General features: G+C 44.1%; 1 protein-coding gene across 1 annotated transcript in view; it reads left to right on the top strand.

The window, feature by feature from the left end:
• Nucleotides 1–13444, top strand: part of Cbl (Cbl proto-oncogene) — an 89904-nt gene extending 76460 nt beyond the window's left edge. Inside the window, exons 12-16 of the mRNA XM_004667369.2 lie at nucleotides 245–339; nucleotides 6361–6501; nucleotides 8361–8458; nucleotides 10012–10191; nucleotides 11168–13444. Coding sequence (XP_004667426.1) covers nucleotides 245–339; nucleotides 6361–6501; nucleotides 8361–8458; nucleotides 10012–10191; nucleotides 11168–11460 — 807 coding nt within the window. The 3' untranslated portion in view covers nucleotides 11461–13444. The remainder of the gene's footprint in view (nucleotides 1–244; nucleotides 340–6360; nucleotides 6502–8360; nucleotides 8459–10011; nucleotides 10192–11167) is intronic.
• Nucleotides 13445–19008: the final 5564 nt, after the last annotated feature.

Here is a 19008-nt window from a genome sequence, read left to right as displayed (position 1 = left end):
ACGCCTTTAATCCTAGTACTCGGGAGGCAGAGGTAGGAGGATCACCATGAGTTCGAGGCTACCCTGAGACTCCAAAGTGAATTCCAGGTCAGCCTGGGCTAGAGTGAGACCCACCCTTGAAAAACCAAAAAAAAAAAAAAAAAATTGTGATTTTTTTTTTTTTTGTTTGTTTGTTTGTTTGTTAGGTTTAATAAGACTTGCCTGTGTTTGGTAAAGAGGTTATTTTCAGTAATTTATTTTTCAGAATACGAATAGCAGCCCAGTAGCAGGTCCAGAATGTGAGCACCCCAAAATCAAACCTTCTTCATCTGCCAATGCCATTTACTCTCTGGCTGCAAGGTTGGTATACTAAAGCTTTATTCAGTTCACTGTAATTGGTACTTTCCCCCACACATAACTCTTTTTCTCTTTTTAGTGAAACAAGGTCTCACTGGCTGGATCAGGCTAGTTTCAAACTCATAATCCTAAACTGGACATAGTGGGGCATATGCCTGTAATTCCAGCTCTTGAGAGGCTGAGCCAGGAGGATTGTTGCAATTCAAAGCTAGCCTTAGCTTAACAAGAGCTTGTCTTAAAAAATAACAATGATGCCAGGCATGGTGGCACATGCCTTTAATCCCAGCTTTTGGGAGGCAGAGGTAGGATTGCTGTGAATTCAAGGCCACACTGAGATTACAGATGAATTCCAGGTCAGCCTGGGCTAGAGCAAGACCTACCTTGAAAAATAAAGAAACTCTTTGTACATGTATATAGCTCAGGGTGTTTTTTTTCTCTCTCCTTCTTCAAGGTAGGGTCTTACTGTCAGCCCATGCTGACCTGGAATTCACTATGTAATGTCAGGGTAGCCTTGGACTCACAGTGGTCCTCCTACCTCTGCCTCCCAAGCGCTGGAATTAAGGTGTGTGCCACCACACGCAGGGTATGTAGATCAGTTTTGCTGAGGTTTATCAGTTTTATTGTTAATCTTTTCAAACAGGTAATTTGGGGACTAGGGATGTGGCTCAGTTGGTAGAGTGTTGCCTAGCGTATACGAGGCCCTTTTTCAGTCCCTAGCACAGCAGAAGCTGAGTGCAGTGACACATGCCTGCAATTCCAGTTCTGGGGAGGTGGAGGCAGGAGGATGAATCAGGAATTCCAGGCCATCTTTCACTACATAGCAAATTTGAGGACAGCCTGGGGTACATGACACTTTTCAACAAGTAAAAAACCTTAGGCGGGGAGTGGTGGAGCAGCGTGCCTTTAATCCCAACACTTAGGAGGCAGAGGATCTCCATGAGTTTGAGGCCAACCTGAGACTCCATAGTGAATTCCAGGTCAACCTGAGCTAGAGTGAGACCCTACCTGGAAAAACCAAAAAAATAAAATAAAATAAAATACTTGATGGGGGTTGGAGAGATGGCTTAGCAGTTAAGACACTTGCTTGCCAAGCCTAAGGACTCAAGGTCAATTCCCAGTACTCACGTAAGCCACATGCACAAGGTGGAGCATACATCTGGAGTTTGTTTGCAGTGGCTGTAGAAGCCTTGGAGCACCCATTCTCTTTGCTTCTTACACAAACACTATCATATAAATAAAACATTAAAATAATATATATTATATATTTTAGATACCTGTTTTCTGTTTCATTGCTTCCTGTTCTTTATTACAACTTTACGCTTGATTTGCTACTTTTCTAACATTGTACCGTGAATGTTAAATTGTTGTGCTTAGGCTGCTATAACAAAATAACACAGAATAGATGGCTTAACAGTAGAAATTTATTTTCCCACAGTTGTGTATGGTTGGCTGAGTTCAAGGTACCAGGTGGTCAGTTTTTGGTGAGGGTCGTTCCTGACACGCAGATACTGCCCTTTTTTTTTTTTTTTTCTTGAGATAGGGCTTTGCTCTAGCCTAGGCTAACCTGGAATTCACTGTGTAGTCTCAAGATGGCCTTGAACTCACAGTGATCCTCCTACCTCTGCCTCCCTAGTGCTGGGATGAAAGGCCACCGCCATGCCTGGCCAGATGCCACCTTTTTGTTTCCCCTGTTCTTCCTCAGTTGAATGTGTGCACAGAGACATAGAGAGGGAGGGAAAGAGGTAAGGAGGTAAAATAAAAGAGGGAGAGGCGGATGAGGGCTGCGGTGTATGTGGGAGCTTAAGATCAGGCTCTGTAGAGTGACTTGTAAAGATCAGGATTTCATCCAACCTTAATTTAATCTCCTTGGCTTCATTTCCACTGTAGCACAGCTGCAGACTTTGGCATATGGATTTGGGATAGGAAGCTATCATAGGTAGCTTCTCCCACTGGAACACAACTCCGACCAAAAACAGCCAATGGGAGGAAAGGGTTTATTTCAGCTTGTAGTCTTGAGGGGAATCTCCGTGATGACAGGGAAAGGATGGCTCAAACAGGAAGCTATCACATGTCTGGGAGGAAGTTGTCTACGTATGGGGTTTGGAGTTGGGCTAATGAGCCTCATTGTCCACCCCTACTGACACACTTCCCCCAGCAGGACTCCGTCTTCCAAATTGCCACCAGCTGGAGACTGAGTGTGAGGCTTAATCACAAACACATGAGGCTATGGGGACACTTTACGCTCAAGTTACCACAGGGCACACATTAACTCCAACTCATAGCATGCTCCTCAGCTACGCCCTGCAAATTGTGACACACGATATTACATCATCATGGACTTCAAATTATGCACCTTTTTCTTATGTTATTTCTATAATTTGTGAGTAAAGTGTTGCAGTTTTCTAAACATTTATAGATTTGGTAATTATTACATTTACTGTTTTCTGCCTTAATATACTTGTATGTTAAAATAAATAGCTACATCAGGGCTGGAGAGATGGCTTTGTGGTTCAGGCACTTGCCTGGGAAGCCTAAGGACCCAGATTTGATTCCCTAGCACCCATGTAAGCCAGATGCACATGGTGATGTGGTGATGCATACATCTGGAGTTAATTTATAGTGGTTAGGTCCTGGTGCACCCATTCTTTGTTTCTTTTTCTCTCAAGTAAGAATAAAATATTTAAAATAGCTACATCAGCTATCCTTTAGTTATATTTGCATAACTTTACTTTTTGTGACTTTTCTGAGCCCTCTACCATTTGTTTTGTTTTTGTTTTTTGGAAACAGGGTGTCAGTTTCATGTGTCTTAAGTTTGCCCTTGACCTCCTAATAAGTACTGGGATTACAGGTTGTTGCAGTCCGGTTCACATTGCTGGTAGAAATCACCCAACCAAGAGCAGCTTCTGGGAAAAAGAGATTTATTTTGGCTTACAGGCTCGAGGGGAAGCTCCACGATGGCAGGGGAAAACGATGGCATGAGCAGAGGGTGGACATCACCCCCTGGCCAACGTAAAGTGGACCACAGCAATAGGAGGGTATGCCAAACACTGGCGTGGGGAAACTGGTTATAAAGCCCACCCCCAACAATACACTCCCTCCAGGAGGCATTAATTCCCAAATATCCATCAGCTGGGAACCTAGCATTCAGAACACCTAAGTTTATGGGGGACACCTGAATCAAACCACCACACCGGGTGTATACCACCATGCCCAGTTTGGGCTGGAGATCAAGCCCAGGGTTTAGTACATGCTAGGCAAGCACTCTGCTGAGTAACATCCGTAATCCTCAACTTTTCTCCATGTCCTTCTCTCTTTCCTAAGCAGTATAGTCCCTCTTAAGTATAGTCTGGTATTCTTTTTCTTAACTGGGATCATTGGTCCTACTCTTTTTTTTCAGCATTTTCCCAATCTTTTCTTGATTCATAACCCCCTCCCTTTTTTTTTTTTTGTTTTGTTTTGCTTTTTCCATTGTAGGGTCTTGCTCTAGCCCAGGCTGACCTGTAATTCACTATGTAGTCTCAGGATGATCTAGTACTCAGCAATTCTCCCACCTCTGCCTCACAAGTGCTGGGATTAAAGACATGTGCCACCACACCCAGCTCCAGGCTTTCTATTATACCATTTTATCCCTTTTATTACTATAATTTTTTGTTGATGCTGAGTAAAGTAAAAGGTGGAAAAAGGCCAGACGTGGTGGTGGACACCTTTAAACCCAGCATTCGGGAGGCAGAGGTAGGAGGGTCACCATGAGTTCGAGGCCAACCTAAGACTACGTAGTGGATTCCAGGTTAGCCTGGACTAGACAGAAATCCTACCTCCAAAAAGGTAGAAAAAGCCCAGCATGTCAGGACAAGCATGGTTGGGATTTTAACAGGAATCCAAAGAAGATGTAAAAAAGAGAAATTATGCTTTCTGAGTTAGAACTCAGAAAAGTGGGCAGGCTCTGCAAGGGTGAGGATATGTTTTTATTTTAGTAGTTACACTATAGGTAGTAGCATGTATACCTTTGACTTGGTCAAGTGTACTGTTTTGTGTGAGACTGGTTCTTGCTGTGTAACCCAGGCTAGCATTGAACTCACAAACCTCCTGTGTGCTGGGATTATACAGTTGTGTGCTACCAGTCTAGCTGGAGTGTGCTTGTTAGGGGGCTGGGGAGATGCGCAGCTATTAAAAGTGTTTGTGGGCTGGAGAGATTGCTCAGTGGTTAAGGTGCTTGCCTGCAAAGCCTAAAGATTCCAGGTTCAGTTTCCCCAGGACCCATGTAAGCCAGATGTACAAGGTGGTACATGTATCTGGAGTTTGTTTGCAGTGGCTAGAGGCCCTGGTGCACCCATTCTCTTATTGTCCTTCTCCCTCTCTCCCCCACCTCTCAAATATTTAAAAAAAAAGTGTTTTTGTTTATTTTTATTTGAGAGCGACAGAGAGAAAAAGAGGCAAATAGAGAGAGAGAATGGGCGTGCCAGGGCCTCCAGCCACTGCAAACGAACTCCAGACTCGTGTGCCCCCTTGTGCATCTGGCTAACATGGGTCCTAGGAAATAGAGCCTCGAACCAGGGTCCTTAGGGTTCACAGACAAGCGTTTAACAGCTGAGCCATCTCCCCAGCCCTCAAATAAATGTTTTTTAAATGCTTGCTTGCAAGTTCTGCCTTCCCGGGTTTCGTACCCTAGCACCCACATAAAAAATCCAAACATAGAGCTGGGCGTGGTGGCGCATGCCTTTAATTCCAGCACTGGGGAGGCAGAGGTAGGAGGATCACCATGAGTTCAAGGCCACTGAGACTGAGACTATATAGTGAATTCCAGGTCAGTCTGGGGTAGAGTGAGACCCTACCTCGAAAAAACAAACAAACAAATCCAAACACACAGTGGTACCTGCATTGTGTGTTAATTTACAGCAGCAAGATATGCATATACAGACACTATTTTTTAAAATGGGTGCCTTTTATTACTTTCTGGATATTTAAATCTCATATTGATCCTCAAGTGGTTTTCATTTCTGCTTGCTTTACCATATTTATTTATTTATTTATTATTTTTTCGAGGTAGGGTCTCACTCTAGCTCAGGCTGACCTGGAATTCACTATGGAGTCTCAGGGTGGCCTCAAACTCATGGCGATCCTCCTACCTCTGTCTCCTGAGTGCTGGGATTAAAGGCGTGTGCCACCATGCCTGGCTTGCCTTACCATATTTAAAATAAAAGAGCTGGGTGTGGTAGCACATGCCTTTAAACCCAGCACTCAGGCAGAGGTAGGAGGAGCTCTGTGAGCTAAGTCCAGCCTGAGACTCCATAGTGAATTCCCAGGTCACCCTACCTCGAAAAAACAAACACAGAGAGAGAGGGAGAGAAATGGGGCGGGGGGGGGGGGGGTGGAAGAAGTATATTTTTTAATTCTAAAATGAGACTTTCGTTGCCCATGTTTTCTGTTCATATTCCTGGCTTACCTCTGAAGTGCAATCACCCAAAAGAGGGAAGATATTTGAAGTGAACAACCAAGTTACTTTCCCTCTGTATTTTCTCACATGAAAAACTGAGGTGAACAAAAGTGATGGTACTCCAGATTGATATAGGAGAAAGCTTTTGATAAGTCTTGTGTTCTTTGATGCTATAGGTAGATTTTATTATTGGAATTTGATATACATTTCTAGCATACTGCCAGTAAGCCACCTACTATTTCTTTCTTTATGCCTGGGAAAGAAAAATGCTAACGCCAGATCGGGGAGGCTGTAATGCAATTTTTTGGCAATTGAGACTTACCAAGCTGCCCTTTCTAGGAACATATCTCAAGCAAAGTAGCTCTACCTTTAGTCACCTGAAAGTTGAAGTTTTAGTTTCAGTTAATCTTGTTAATGTAATTTAATCTTTTAATTAACCTGCCATGGTTGGTAGAAATGATAGTACCTTAAGTGATATGTATTTTGCTCTCTTAAATGGGAATTGTGTCCGTTTTAAAGCTACGTATTCCATGCTGAAATTTTTCCAGCCTATTAATTTTTTTCCCTGATTTTTATTTTTCATCTTCCAGACCTCTTCCCATGCCAAAGCTGCCACCTGGGGAGCAGGGTGAGGGTGAAGAAGACTCAGAGTATATGACTCCCTCCTCTAGGCCTCTAGGGCTTCAAAAGCCAGAGCCAAAGCGGCCTTTGGAACCAACCCAGAGTTCACGGTATGTTCACAACAACCCCATTTGGGGCCAGAGATGTTGTGTGGACAGGTCAGTGGGCATCACTCACCTGCTTGGCTTGTTACTTGTACCCAGTCAGAACTAAAGCAAAAGATAAATCTAGATTCTAATCATCAAATCTGTTATAGCTGCAAGCAGTTGTACTTAAATGTTTCCTTAGTGGCACAAATGACCTCCAGAACAACGTCTTTAACTTGTCACGAGTTGATCTTATAGCATTTATTAGTGGTATTGGTAGAAGGAAACTTGTTGATTAGAAAGATCAGGGTCTGTGGGCTGGAGAGATGGTTCAGTGGTTAACGTGCTTGCCTACAAAGCCTAAAGACCCAGGTTCAATTCCCCAGTACCCATGCACAAAGTGGCCCATGCATCTGCTATTCATTTGCAGTAGCTAGATGCCCTGGTGTGCCCATTCTTTCTCTATCTCTACTCATTTCTCTCTTTGCTTGCAAATAAAGACAGACAGACAAGGGTCTAGGCCAGGTGTGGTGACTCATGCTTTTTAATCCAGCACTCTGGATGCAAGGTAGGAGGATTGCTGTGAGTTTGAGGCCAGCCTGAGAATACAGAGTGAATTCTAGGTTGTAGTGGAAACCTTTTCCCTTGGGGAGATAAGGACGCATGTCTTGACCCCAAATAGAGCTCAGAAGACCAGAGTATGATTACACCAATACCAGTTTGGTGAACCAAAGAGTATATTTTGGGGGTGTCACAGAGCATATAGGAACATGGGGCCCCCAAAGCACCCACTTTGCTGCAGATTAGTGTGTCCAGATTCCTCCTTGGATGCTCCTCCCTTAGCCTCAGGATGAGGGCTTGCTTACACTGCATCAGGACCCCAGAGCAGCTGCACCATGGAGAAGTCTCATCTCACCCTCAATGACAACTTCCCTGTGGCCACTTCTAGGAGCTCCTTGTCCCTGTCCAGGAATGTGAGACCATGGAGCAGCACTTCAGTGGGGCTCACTGTATCAGGGTTTCCCCTTCTTATGCTCCTTCCTCAGTATGGGGGTGAGGGCTTACTTACAGAGCATGAGACCCCAAAACAGCACTTAAGTGGGCCTCACTGTACCGGGATTACCCCCACAGATGCTTTTCATCAGCCTTGGGATGAGGGCTTACTTACAGAACATGGAGACTAGAGACACCACCTCAGTGGAGCTCCTTGTGTCGGGATTACCCCCGCAGATGCTTCTCCCTCAGTCTTGGGGTGAAGGGTTACTTACAGAGCATGGAGATACCACCTCAGTGGAACTCCTTGTTTCTAGATCTTTTTCTCTATATATACTCTATTCCCCCCCCCACCGTCAGGTCACAAGACCTTGTGTGTTACTGTATTCACCTGGTGGGGGGGGCACCTAAATCTCAGGTGGGGGTCTGATGACCCTCCCCACACCTTCTCTGGTGAGTTGACTCAGCTGTTATATATATTAATATTTTATTTTAATTTTTTGGTTTTCCAAGGTAGGGTTTCACTCTAGTCCAGGCTGACCTGGAATTCACTGTGGAGTCTCAGGGTGCCCTCAAACTCACAGTGATCCTCGTACCTATGCCTCCCAAGTACTGGAATTAAAGGCATGCGCCACCATGTCCGGCTGACTCAGCTGTTTTTGATAAAGCCAGCAATAGTTGTTTTATACCTTTCAATGCAGAGGAAAATTGCCATACAACACAGGTCAGCCTGGGCTAGATCAATCAAGATCCTACCTTGAAAAACCAAAAAACAACAAAAAGAGATTATGGTGTTGGTTAGTTATAAATAGGTTATTTTATAAATAAGTTAGTCCTTATGAATTTGCCAGATAACAGAGTTTTGTTGTACTTCTTCCCTTCCGGTTTAGAGCGTGTGACTGTGACCAGCAGATTGACAGCTGTACCTATGAAGCAATGTATAACATTCAGTCCCAGGCATCCTCTGTCAGAGAGAACAGCACTTTGGGTGAGTAGCCTTTCTTCAACTTAAAAATTGATGTGCCATTTATGGTAGCGCATGTCTAATCCTAGCACTTGGGAGGCCAAAGCAGGGGATAGCAAATTTGAGGCCAGCCTGAGCTACAAGACCTTGACTCAAGAATAAAAGAAAAACCTCATAGGAATGATCTATTACATTAGGTTGGGATAACTTTGATGTGTAAAGAAAATTACTTTCAGTAGTCTTCAGCAAAATATCTTCGTCGTGGGGGTGGGGGCACTCAGTAAAGGTGCTTGTTTGCAAAGCCTTAAGGCCCAAGTTCAGTGCCTGCACAAAGTGATGCAAGTGTCTGGACTTTGTTTGCAGTGGCAGGAGGCCCTGTAGCACCCATCCCTTCTCCCATCCCCACCTCTATCAAATATTTTTAAAATATCTTTGGGGAAAAAATATATCTGAGGGGCTGAAGAAATGGCTCAATGGTTAAAGGCCCTTGCTTTTTTGGGCGTTATTAGGATTTGAGGTAGGGTCTTTCTAGCCCAGGCTGACATACATAGTTTCAAAGTGGCTGAACTCACAGCGATCCACCTACCTCTGCCTCCCAAATGCTGGGATTGAAGGCGTGCACCACCACACTTGGCCAAGGCCATTCATTGCTTTTAATGACTGGTGACCCGGGTTCAATTCTCCACAAAGTGGTGTATACATCTGGAGTTCATTTACAGTAGCAGGAGGCCACAGTGAGCCTATATACTCTATTTACACATTCTTTTTTTTTTTTTCCACAACTTCTATGATTATAAAATATATCCCATGGTAATACCTTCCCTTCTCCCACTTTCCCCTTTGAAACTCCACCCTCCATCATATCCCCTCTCCATCTCAATTAGTTTCTCTCTTATCTTGATGTCATGATCCTTTCCTCTTATTATGATGGTCTTGTGTAGGTAGTGTCAGGCACTGTGAGGTCATGTATATCCAGGCCATTTTGTTTACACACACTCATTCATTCATTTTCTCTGTCTCTCTCTCTCTCTCAAATAAATTAAAGCTTTTTTCTTTGGTTCGTGGACAAGACAGCTCCCTTTTATTTCTTTTTCTTATAGTTAGTACCTTTTGTGTTTTTTCCCTCTTCTCAAGGCCTGAAGACTTTGTGTAATGTGGCTGGGACTTGCAATGATGGTAGCTCTCTTTTTATTCCCATTGCATAGATGAAATTCTTTTGTGTGTGGGCGGTAAATATTCAATTTCCATGTTAGCCAGCTTCTCAAGTTGAAAGTTCAAAAAGCCTGTCTTTGCTGATCTTCTGAGGATAGAAGCACTGCAATATTTGACTATTAACCTAGACAGGAACCTTTGACATACAAGAGATCTGTAAGATTGGTACAGATTTTATTTTATGTTTCTTTATCTTCATCCACAGGGCTTCACATGGTGTTAGACCTACAGTAGACATTGAAAAACTCTTGAAAGAAATGAATGACTGTGTGCGTGCATGCATGAACGGGTGCCTCTGAATTGAAATATGTTAGTACATAGGGCCTATTCAGAGACAGCACTAATTTTACCATCTTTTTCTCCAGGGGAAGGGAATTTGGCTACAGTCCACACTAGTACTGGTGCTGAAGAATCAGAAAATGAAGATGATGGGTATGATGTTCCTAAACCACCTGTGCCAGCTGTGCTGGCCCGCCGAACTCTCTCAGACATCTCTAATGCCAGTTCTTCCTTCGGCTGGTTGTCTTTGGATGGTGATGCCACAAGTGAGTCTCCACACTGCCTTGGTTTGTCTTGAATTATTTTCTATCTCCCGATACATAGTATGACCTCTTGTGGTGGCAATAAGTCATACGTGGCAGTAGTGGAGTGTACAATATGTCTAAATGCCAGAAAGCTGCTCCCAGGTCCCAATTTGGAAGTCAGACTATACAGGTAGCCCTTAAACCACTTGGGGGGATTTCTAGCTGTCTGAATATGTCCTGTGGCAGTGGGAATTAAGCTTGATGGGTTTTATCCTTCTGGGAAGGAAGGACATGCTGCCCTGGAGCATACATAGAACAGGCCTGAGGCCAGGGCTGCTCTTGCACCTGTGGCTGCCTGGTAGGGCAGCAGCCAAGGTTACTGCCACAACTGTGGAAGTTGGAGATAGCTTTCAGGACAGCTGGTGGAAAAGCATCCAGGGATCCCCACCCAACCCGGCTTACTGCTTACTACAACTTAGGCTGTTTTTTCTCCTTATTTGTAAGAGGAATTTAGTATCTTCAGTTTTTCCCTCAGATTCTTTTTAAATCCAGATGATTGTGTTTATGTAAACTGGTTGCTAAGTGTAAAGTACAATGCAGATGTGTGTTCCTCATAGCAATGGTTATTGTTAATGGAATCGGTGCATAGTATATTTAGGAGGCACTTCCTTCTGTGATACAAGAAGTCTAGATGCCTCTGAAACCAGCCTTCATGCTACTGATACAGCTCAGTAGTAGGATATTTACCTAGCTTGTATGAAGCTCTGGGTTCAGACCTAGCACTACAAATAAATAAAACCCAGCCTTGTGCCAGGTATGGTAGTTCACAACTGTAATCTCAGCACCAGGGAAACTGAAGTAGGAAGATCTATGAGTTCAAGGCCATCCTAGGCTCTAGAGTGAGGCCTTGTGACAGGAGAGCCCATTGTTACTGTTAACTGTCATTAAATAAGGATTTCATCAGATTTGTAAGTATTTTCTTTTCTGTTTCATCTAGATTTCAGTGAGGGTTCCCAAGTTCCTGAGCGGCCTCCCAAACCATTCCCTCGGAGAATCAACTCTGAACGCAAAGCGAGTACCTGTCAGCAAGGTGGTGGTGCCAGTGCTGCCCCTGCTGCCAGCACTCCCTCACCACACCTCTCCAGTGAGATCGAGAGCCTTATGAGCCAGGGTTACTCCTACCAGGACATTCAGAAAGCTTTGGTCATTGCCCACAACAACATTGAGATGGCCAAAAATATCCTCCGGGAATTTGTTTCAATTTCTTCTCCTGCCCATGTAGCCACCTAGCACATTTCTCATGCAGCTCGGAGGAGCCACAGCCGAGCTCTTACTCAAGGAGCACTGGGAAGGCAGAGGCTTCTTGGGGGACTTCACAGTGAGGCCCTATCCTCTGTGGTATCGCACACCCACGGTTCCAAGATTTCAAAGCAGTGGAATGAAAATGGAGCAGCTAGTGTGATTTATTCTTGGTCTCGGGAGTGTGTGTGTAGGTGTGCCTCACTCCCCACTTGGAGAGAGTGGGCCTTATTACATGGCAGCCTACCTGGAGAACAGCACAGAAAGCGGTAGATACATTGTGCTTGTAACCCCAATTGAGGGCTTAAGACTTGTCTGGGGTAAGGATGTGGCTGTGTATGTTTGTCTGTCTACTCTGTCTGTGGTGGTGTATGTCCTGTGATTATAAGATTATCCTGCTGTGTGTGTTAATCCCAGGTGGGGAGTTAGCACAAGAGGGTTAGGAAGGAGTCTTTAAAGACTTCCATCTACTGTGGTATTGCACCTAGCCCTGGTGTGTGTTACGACCTCAGCACTCCTCTTTGGCTTAGATTATTATGTGCATAGCTAAAGTCTTATATTTTTAAGAACACCCTGTGTCCTTTCCCCTAGAAATTCCCTCCCCTCTTCTTCTCCTCATTGGTGTTCTGTGGGTTTGCTGTGACCAGCCTCACTGAGGCCAAGCAGCTTAGAGGATATTCTTTGTAATGTGTGATGGTGTTGGTTTGTTTAGTAGAGATAAGTGGGGAAGAAAGGAACTCTTGCTCTGTTGTTATGGTCATATTTGATACTAGCAGCTAACACTGGTCACTCCAAAGTGCTGTTTATATAGGAATATTGAATTTGTTAAAATAAGATGTTTGAATTATCCTAATTACCTAATGACTGATTTGCGGTAGAGGCCTTCAAAAGCATTCCTTGTCCTCCCCAGGAAATAGTCTGTGGGAGTCTGCTGCCTTGGTGCCTGGCATGTGTTCTGGTGTAGGTCATGAGTCTTTCTACTTGATGAGAAGGGAAGAACATTTGTTTGCAGGGTGGTTTTCTGACCTGAGTATCATAGACCTGTCAGGAAGCTTTAGTTACATGCTATTTAGCTACACAAAATAATCCTTGAGGACTTACCTATTCAGTCTTTCTTCCTAGTGAATTCATTTCAGCTTATATAGTTACCTCCCTTTGGATAGGAGCCAGGCTAGCATTGCAGAAATGATTTTGTTGTATGGGTTTTTCTCCCCTTTAAGGAATGGGGATACCACACAGTGACTTGGTTTTCTCTTGTGCCTAGGGCTTTAAGAATAGAAAGTTTATTTCCTCCTTCCTTGCCTTTTCTTAGGTCTTATGTCTAATTATTGTGTTATCCACAATAATTAAATATCACCCATTGAAATAATTAGTCAAAACAACCTGGGAAAGGCTGGCAGCTTATATATTTGCAAGTTCATAAAGATTTGGAGTTGAGTTTGGAGACCAATCAGTTCCTGTAGCTGGTCGGAAGCCCCTTGGGTTCAGTTAATTCTCTTTCTGAAGTCTTGCTGACTTCTTTGGCAGCAAGTACCCTTCCCCTTCATTTGTTTGCAAGCAATCTAGCTCTTTCATGACTCTGCCTTTCCAGAGAGGTAAATCATGCTTTTGTCCTTAAGTCCAGACAGAATGACCTACCGTAAATCAGCTTTCTTTCTAGTCTTGACATCTTTGGAACTAGAACCTTTTCTTACTGTTCTCATGACATCTGGCTATTGAGATCTTTAGTTTTTATTTTCTTGCCTCAGCTTCTTCTGTCCCCAGAGCAGACAGTACAGAACCTCATGTTGACTTGTAGGTTAACCAGTACCTGTACTGCATTGGCAGTATGAAGAAAACAGTAACTAACTTCAAAAAGTTATGGCCAAGAGCCGGGCGTGGTGGCGCACGCTTTTAATCCCCGCACTAAGGAAGCAGAGATAGGAGGATCGCCATAAGTTCAAGGCTACCCTGAGACTCTATAGTGAATTCCAGGTCAGCTTGGGCTAGAGTGAGAACCTACCTATTTAAAAAAAAAAAAAAAAAAAAAGACTATGGCCAGGCGTGGTGGCGCACGCCTTTAATCCCAGCACTTGGAAGCAGAGGTAGGAGGATTGCCATAAGTTCAAGGCCAGCCTGAGGCTACATAGTTAATTCCAGGTCAGCCTAAGCTAGAGCAAGACCCTACCTTGAAAAAGAACAAAATAAAAACAAAACTGTGACATTCAATTTTGCATTTTGTTTAAATATTGAAGGCCTAACCGGGCATGGTGTTATATTCCTATAATCCTAGCATTTGGGAGGTAGTGGCAAGAGGATGAGGAATTCAGCACAGTCAGCCAGGACTACCTGAGACCCTGTCTCAAAACAACAACAAATAAATTGAAAGCTTAGACAAAGAACTACAAAAAATGGCAGCAGTTTTCAAACTTACCAGCAATTGTGATTTTAATTTCTTTGCCAGTATTCCCCATAGTCTATCAAGATCTATCAAGAAAACAAATATTATGTCCCGGCTGAACCTATGAGCACCCTTGTGGTTCTTCAGGTCAGCACTAAGTGAAGCAGGGCCTGACCCCTGTGCGCTTCTAGCACACAGTTGATTGGCTCGGCAGGCAGGCAAGGTCTGCGACCATGACCTCAAAGGCTTTTCTCTTAACAGGGCCTGCGCATGAGAGTACTAGGAAAGATTTGGAGGACAGTATAGTCTTAGAACTTGAATTTTTTTTTTTTATCTTTTCCTACAATGGCACAAATTCTTCATTCTGGCAGTATTTTTCATTTATTTGAAAGAGAGAATGGGAATGCTAGGGTCTCTAGCCACTGCAAATGAACTCCAGATGTATGTACCACCGCCTTATCAAACCTGGGTCCTTTGGCTTTGCAGACAAGCACCTTAACTGCTAAGCCACCTCTCCAGCCCCTTATGGCAATTTTTAATTCCTTGACTTTTCCGCTTAGTTAACTAAAATTATCTTTTCACGAACAGGTTTTATTCTGAGTTTCATTGCCATTTTTTTTAGCAAGCCCCGCCCCATCCCCCTTCTTGATATGGTCAAGAAAACCACTTTAACATTTCCCTCCTCAAATTCATTAGGCTGTTTTATTCACTCCAGTTCCCTGTTTTCTCCCTGGCTTATTGTCCTGCAGCTACCAGGACTGGGCTTTTCTTCAGCTGCTCATTCTACTCCTTCTAAAGTGAAAGGTTCTTAAAGTGGTAAAAAACCTGTGGGCTCTATAATATACCTCCTTCAAGTTAGATAATAGACAGGATAGCTTGTCATCTCAGCCGTTATGTGTTAATATTTATATAAGCCGTGATCTTGACATGTGGCTGACCTTTCTCCTCTACTTGTTCCTTCTGCCTCTCCTCAACCCCTCCTGCACATTCTGCAACTTCCCCATTCTCTATTCTATGACCCACAATGTTTTGTGGAGTTTTTTAAATTACAGGGGTGAGGGTAAAGGGTCACTATTCTTATTTAAAATATTTCCTCTCTAGGAAAGTAAAATATGTTTTATGGTTCAAACAGCAAACTTACAAGTTACTTTTTGTTACACAGTTTGTTTACAGACAAGACTAGGGATCAGCTATATATTCCCTTAAGACACCGTTAACAAGATCTAGTCTTTTCTGCATATGATCAGCAGTGGTGTTGATCCAGAATGTTCTCCTACCTCACATCATTAACCTCAAATTTTCCTTCTTGCTATTGGCCTTCATTTGGCCTGCCTGTCAGTTTGTCAATTCAGCCAATGTGTAGGTGATTGCCATATGTCAGAAATGTCACCCATTGTTCTTCCCTGCCACTGTGTGTAATTCACTCGTGTTGGGGAATGATGCATGGGCTAGCTCTTCTGCATTTGATTGTGTACTTTGTATTCATAGCGCTTTTGTGGGCTTACCTTTCCTTATACTTCCTCTGGTTAAAATCAGTCCAAGACCTTCTCATTAACCCCTGTTGTCTCCCTCCAGTTTTGATGTCTGGGAGATTGTGTGGTGTCTGCCTTATTGATCACGCACCTGTGCCACATATTTCAATGGAATCTATTTGATGGATTGAGGGTATATGGGCATTAAATGTTTCAGCAAAGCTTTTTGCCTCCAGTCTCCTTTTCAACCTAGTGCCTTCTTTATCTCTTCACCAAGCTGCTTGTATTTCTAATCCTTGTTGGAAAGGTTTCCTTTTTACCCCTTGGGGACCTGCCATCATCTCCCAGACAATTTGGAATTTGTTTTCCTATCCTTTATCAATCTTTATAACTAGTTCTGTCTTCTAAAGGGTGAAGGGGTTGGAGAAAGGTGAGCACCTGATTCTCAGTGTGGTCTTCAAGGGCCAGTCAGGAAGGCACACAGGCTGGATCCTGTCAGTGTTCTACACACGGCCTTCCTGCCAGAGCAGGGAGCTTCGAGGTGTCAGCAGCTCACTGTCAATGCACCATCTCCTAGACTGAAAGCTTTGAGATACAACCAAAGTACTCTAGCATAGCATAAAGCATCCTTGATACTGCTTTGATCTCCGTGTGCACCTGAGCACTCAGTCCTTTCTGTGGAATGTACACAGCCATTTAATGCATAGAGGATTGGGGATGGCACACAGTCCAGGCTGTTCTTGTTTTCTTTTTTTAAACTTTCCTGGCGAGGGATCCTTTGAGTAAAGTATATTGAAGCTAAAGAAGGGAAGGGGTTGCTAATAGGGTACTTGACCTGTCACCAAACCCAGACAAGTTCAGTTTGTTGTTGCACATTGCTGAACTTGAAAACTACAGTTAGTCCTTCCTCCTGTTTCACAGTCTGTGTGCATACATGGACTCCCCAAGAGTCACCCCAGTCCTCAAGTTCACACACTCTTCTTTGCCAAGGAGTCACCCTGAGCAGATTGCCCATTCCTTTTAGTTTATGCTCTGAAGAAGGAACCCAGCACATTGGTCAGGAGCTCAATCCCACCAGTGGGCCTTCCTGAGAGAGCAGAGAGGTGTGGCAGACAGTAGGGGCACAGTCTGGCTGGGAGCTGCAAGTTTCTCAAGAGAAGGGTTCCACAAAACGTTCTTTGATGATGGTAGCAAATTGCTGTTCTGCTATGGAGTGGAAAGCACAAAGAGAATTTGGGTCCTCAAGGAAATCCTTGTTCAATTTTGATACTCCTGTCTTCTATTCTTTATTTCTTAGTTTTCTTCTCCTTAGGAGTCTTGGCATCCAAAATCTCTTTCCTCTTCAGGCCACACTAGTGGGTTCCTGGGTATCATTTCTTAGCTTCCATCCAACCTCAGGTCGTCTTCTTTTGTGTTGTTTAGAGAGCAGATCACAGCCTCTGCCCCTCTGCCATAGCACTACCTGGCTTCTGAGCTCTCGGCAGGTTCTGGTGCTGAATGCCTGTTCATCCTGTGGGCCCCTGACCTGTCTTCTGCATCCTGTCCCCTCCTGCTGGCCTCCTGTGAGGGAGCTCTGTGGTGATGCTCTTAGTTGTGCTTTCCTGGGCACTGCAGACACACTGTCTTGCTGGAAACAGAATAGATAGTAATTGGGACACTTGCCAGAATATAAATAGAGGTTCCTATGTAAAATAGAGCTTATAGGAGCTTTTAAGACAGGAGAGACCTGCCTGTGCCCTGTCCAGTTGCTTCTATTAATCCTGTATGAAAATGTTTATTTTGAAGGATTTTTAAAACTATGCTTCTGATTGCCTGGATCTTTAGATCTTGTGTGGGCCGTTCCTAGAACTCTTCTCGAGTCATAAGGCGTCTCATACTGCCCTTGAGGCATTCGGTACATAGAAGCGACTTCATAATCCAAGGACACATTGAGGCACATAGGAGAATGAGTCACCAGATTTTAACAGTCTAGGCACCCAAGTAAATGAAGAAGCAGAACAGTAATGTCCTGTGCCTTCCTAGTGTCCCAGGAAATCTGGGTTGGCTGCAAAAGAAAATAACAGTTATCTCTTGGTTCCAGAAAAATAGTGCAAAGGTTAAGAAATGAGGAAACAGGGACAAGAGCAATCCATGTGCCGAATGAAGAGTGCTATGTGGTCAGCCAGCTGCTGCCTAACAGCTAGCTGCTTGGAGGTTGTGCAGCTCTTCCCTAGAGTGCTTGAGAATGTGGCCAGCCACTCCAGGTTTGTGCAGAGCCAAGGCTCAAAGCCAACCTCAGATCTACTGAGCTGAGTTCTGATTACCTGGTCCCTGCTCCAGGTTCAGCCTCACAACTGCCTCCTGTGCTCCTTCCTTCTCCTTGTGAACCTGAGTGAAGGCCCGAGAAAAGGACTGCTCAGTGCATCACATGCTGCGCTCCACTTTCCTGAGCAGGTCCTGCAGTTAGGTGTACCCCTTCTCCCCCTACCTCTGTTCCCTGTGGTGTGAGGGTGTCCAGGCCCCATGCCTCCCTCATGGCTCCTCTGCTGCCCCTGGGTAAGGAGAAGTTGCCTTCTGCCCTCTCAGCACTCTTGGTATCTCTGCCCAAGGAGCAGGCTTGTCGTCTGCCCAAGCATGTACAGGGTGTGGTGGCTGTGAGGTGCCGCCTCTGACTGCTTTTTGGCTGTAGAGACTTGGGATTTTTAACCTTATATATCTTTTTCCTTCATTCAAAACAAAACAATTTTTAGCACACTGAAAAAAAAAAAAAGCCAAATGTTTTGTGCCTTTCTAAGGCAGCACTGTATCCCAGGCTGCATTTTAGGACTTAATATGGAAATACCAGAGTCTGAGCTCCTCTACCTTTGAACTAGAGTCTTGGGAACAGGGAAATCTATGGCTGGAGAGATGACATTGATACAGGGTGTCTTTAGTCCCTGTTCCCCACCATGATGTTTCATTGGAAGAGAACCATTTTACCCTGGCATAATTTAGTTGGTTCCAGTCAGCAACTAACGTGTACAACCTCTAAATAGACTCTGGCCCATTCCAAGTGCTCCAGTCCCCTGGTCATATTTATGTCCCTGCTCTGTGAACTGTAGGGCACTCTCTGGAGAAGGGGAAACGGGTTCTTTGTTGTCTTTTCTTTCTGCTGGATCCTGAGCTAGCCTCAACCTCCTGCCTCTGATTTGGCTCTCCTTTCATTTGAAGGCTTCACACTTAAAAGCATTAAGTGGCTGAAGACTGATACAGGGTCTGCTTTTTCCAGGGAAGGGCAGGAGCGAACACACAGACCCTGAAGTCTATCAGTCACACTATGATAGGTTTCGGGGCGGGGGGGGGGGGGGTTCTCTACAGTAACATTGGGGGGGGGTTCTCTACAGTAACATTTCACTTACCCTCACCCTTTCCCCAGTTCTCCCCTGCCCATAACTAACAAAGAAGTGGGAGAGATAGAAACAATTCTTTTAAGGTCCTCCTCATTCAAGATTTTGAAATTCTTGGCCTGGGTGGGGCTGGAGAGAACTTGATGTTTTCCCCAGAATAACGAGTCCCAATTTGTATATCAGTGTTAAGAAACATAACAGACACCTAGATGAGATTTTCATGGACTATTTTAAAAATGTGTCATTAATATAAAAAATTTATATTAGCAGTATTTAATCATTTTCACCTGTAAAGAATTAAGAAAGACAGAAGGTAAATATT

Source organism: Jaculus jaculus, chromosome 3 (assembly GCF_020740685.1).
Source record: "Jaculus jaculus isolate mJacJac1 chromosome 3, mJacJac1.mat.Y.cur, whole genome shotgun sequence".
Lineage (NCBI taxonomy): Eukaryota > Metazoa > Chordata > Mammalia > Rodentia > Dipodidae > Jaculus > Jaculus jaculus.
Note: the sequence above shows the minus strand (reverse complement) of the source record. Positions and strands in the feature narration are given on the sequence as shown.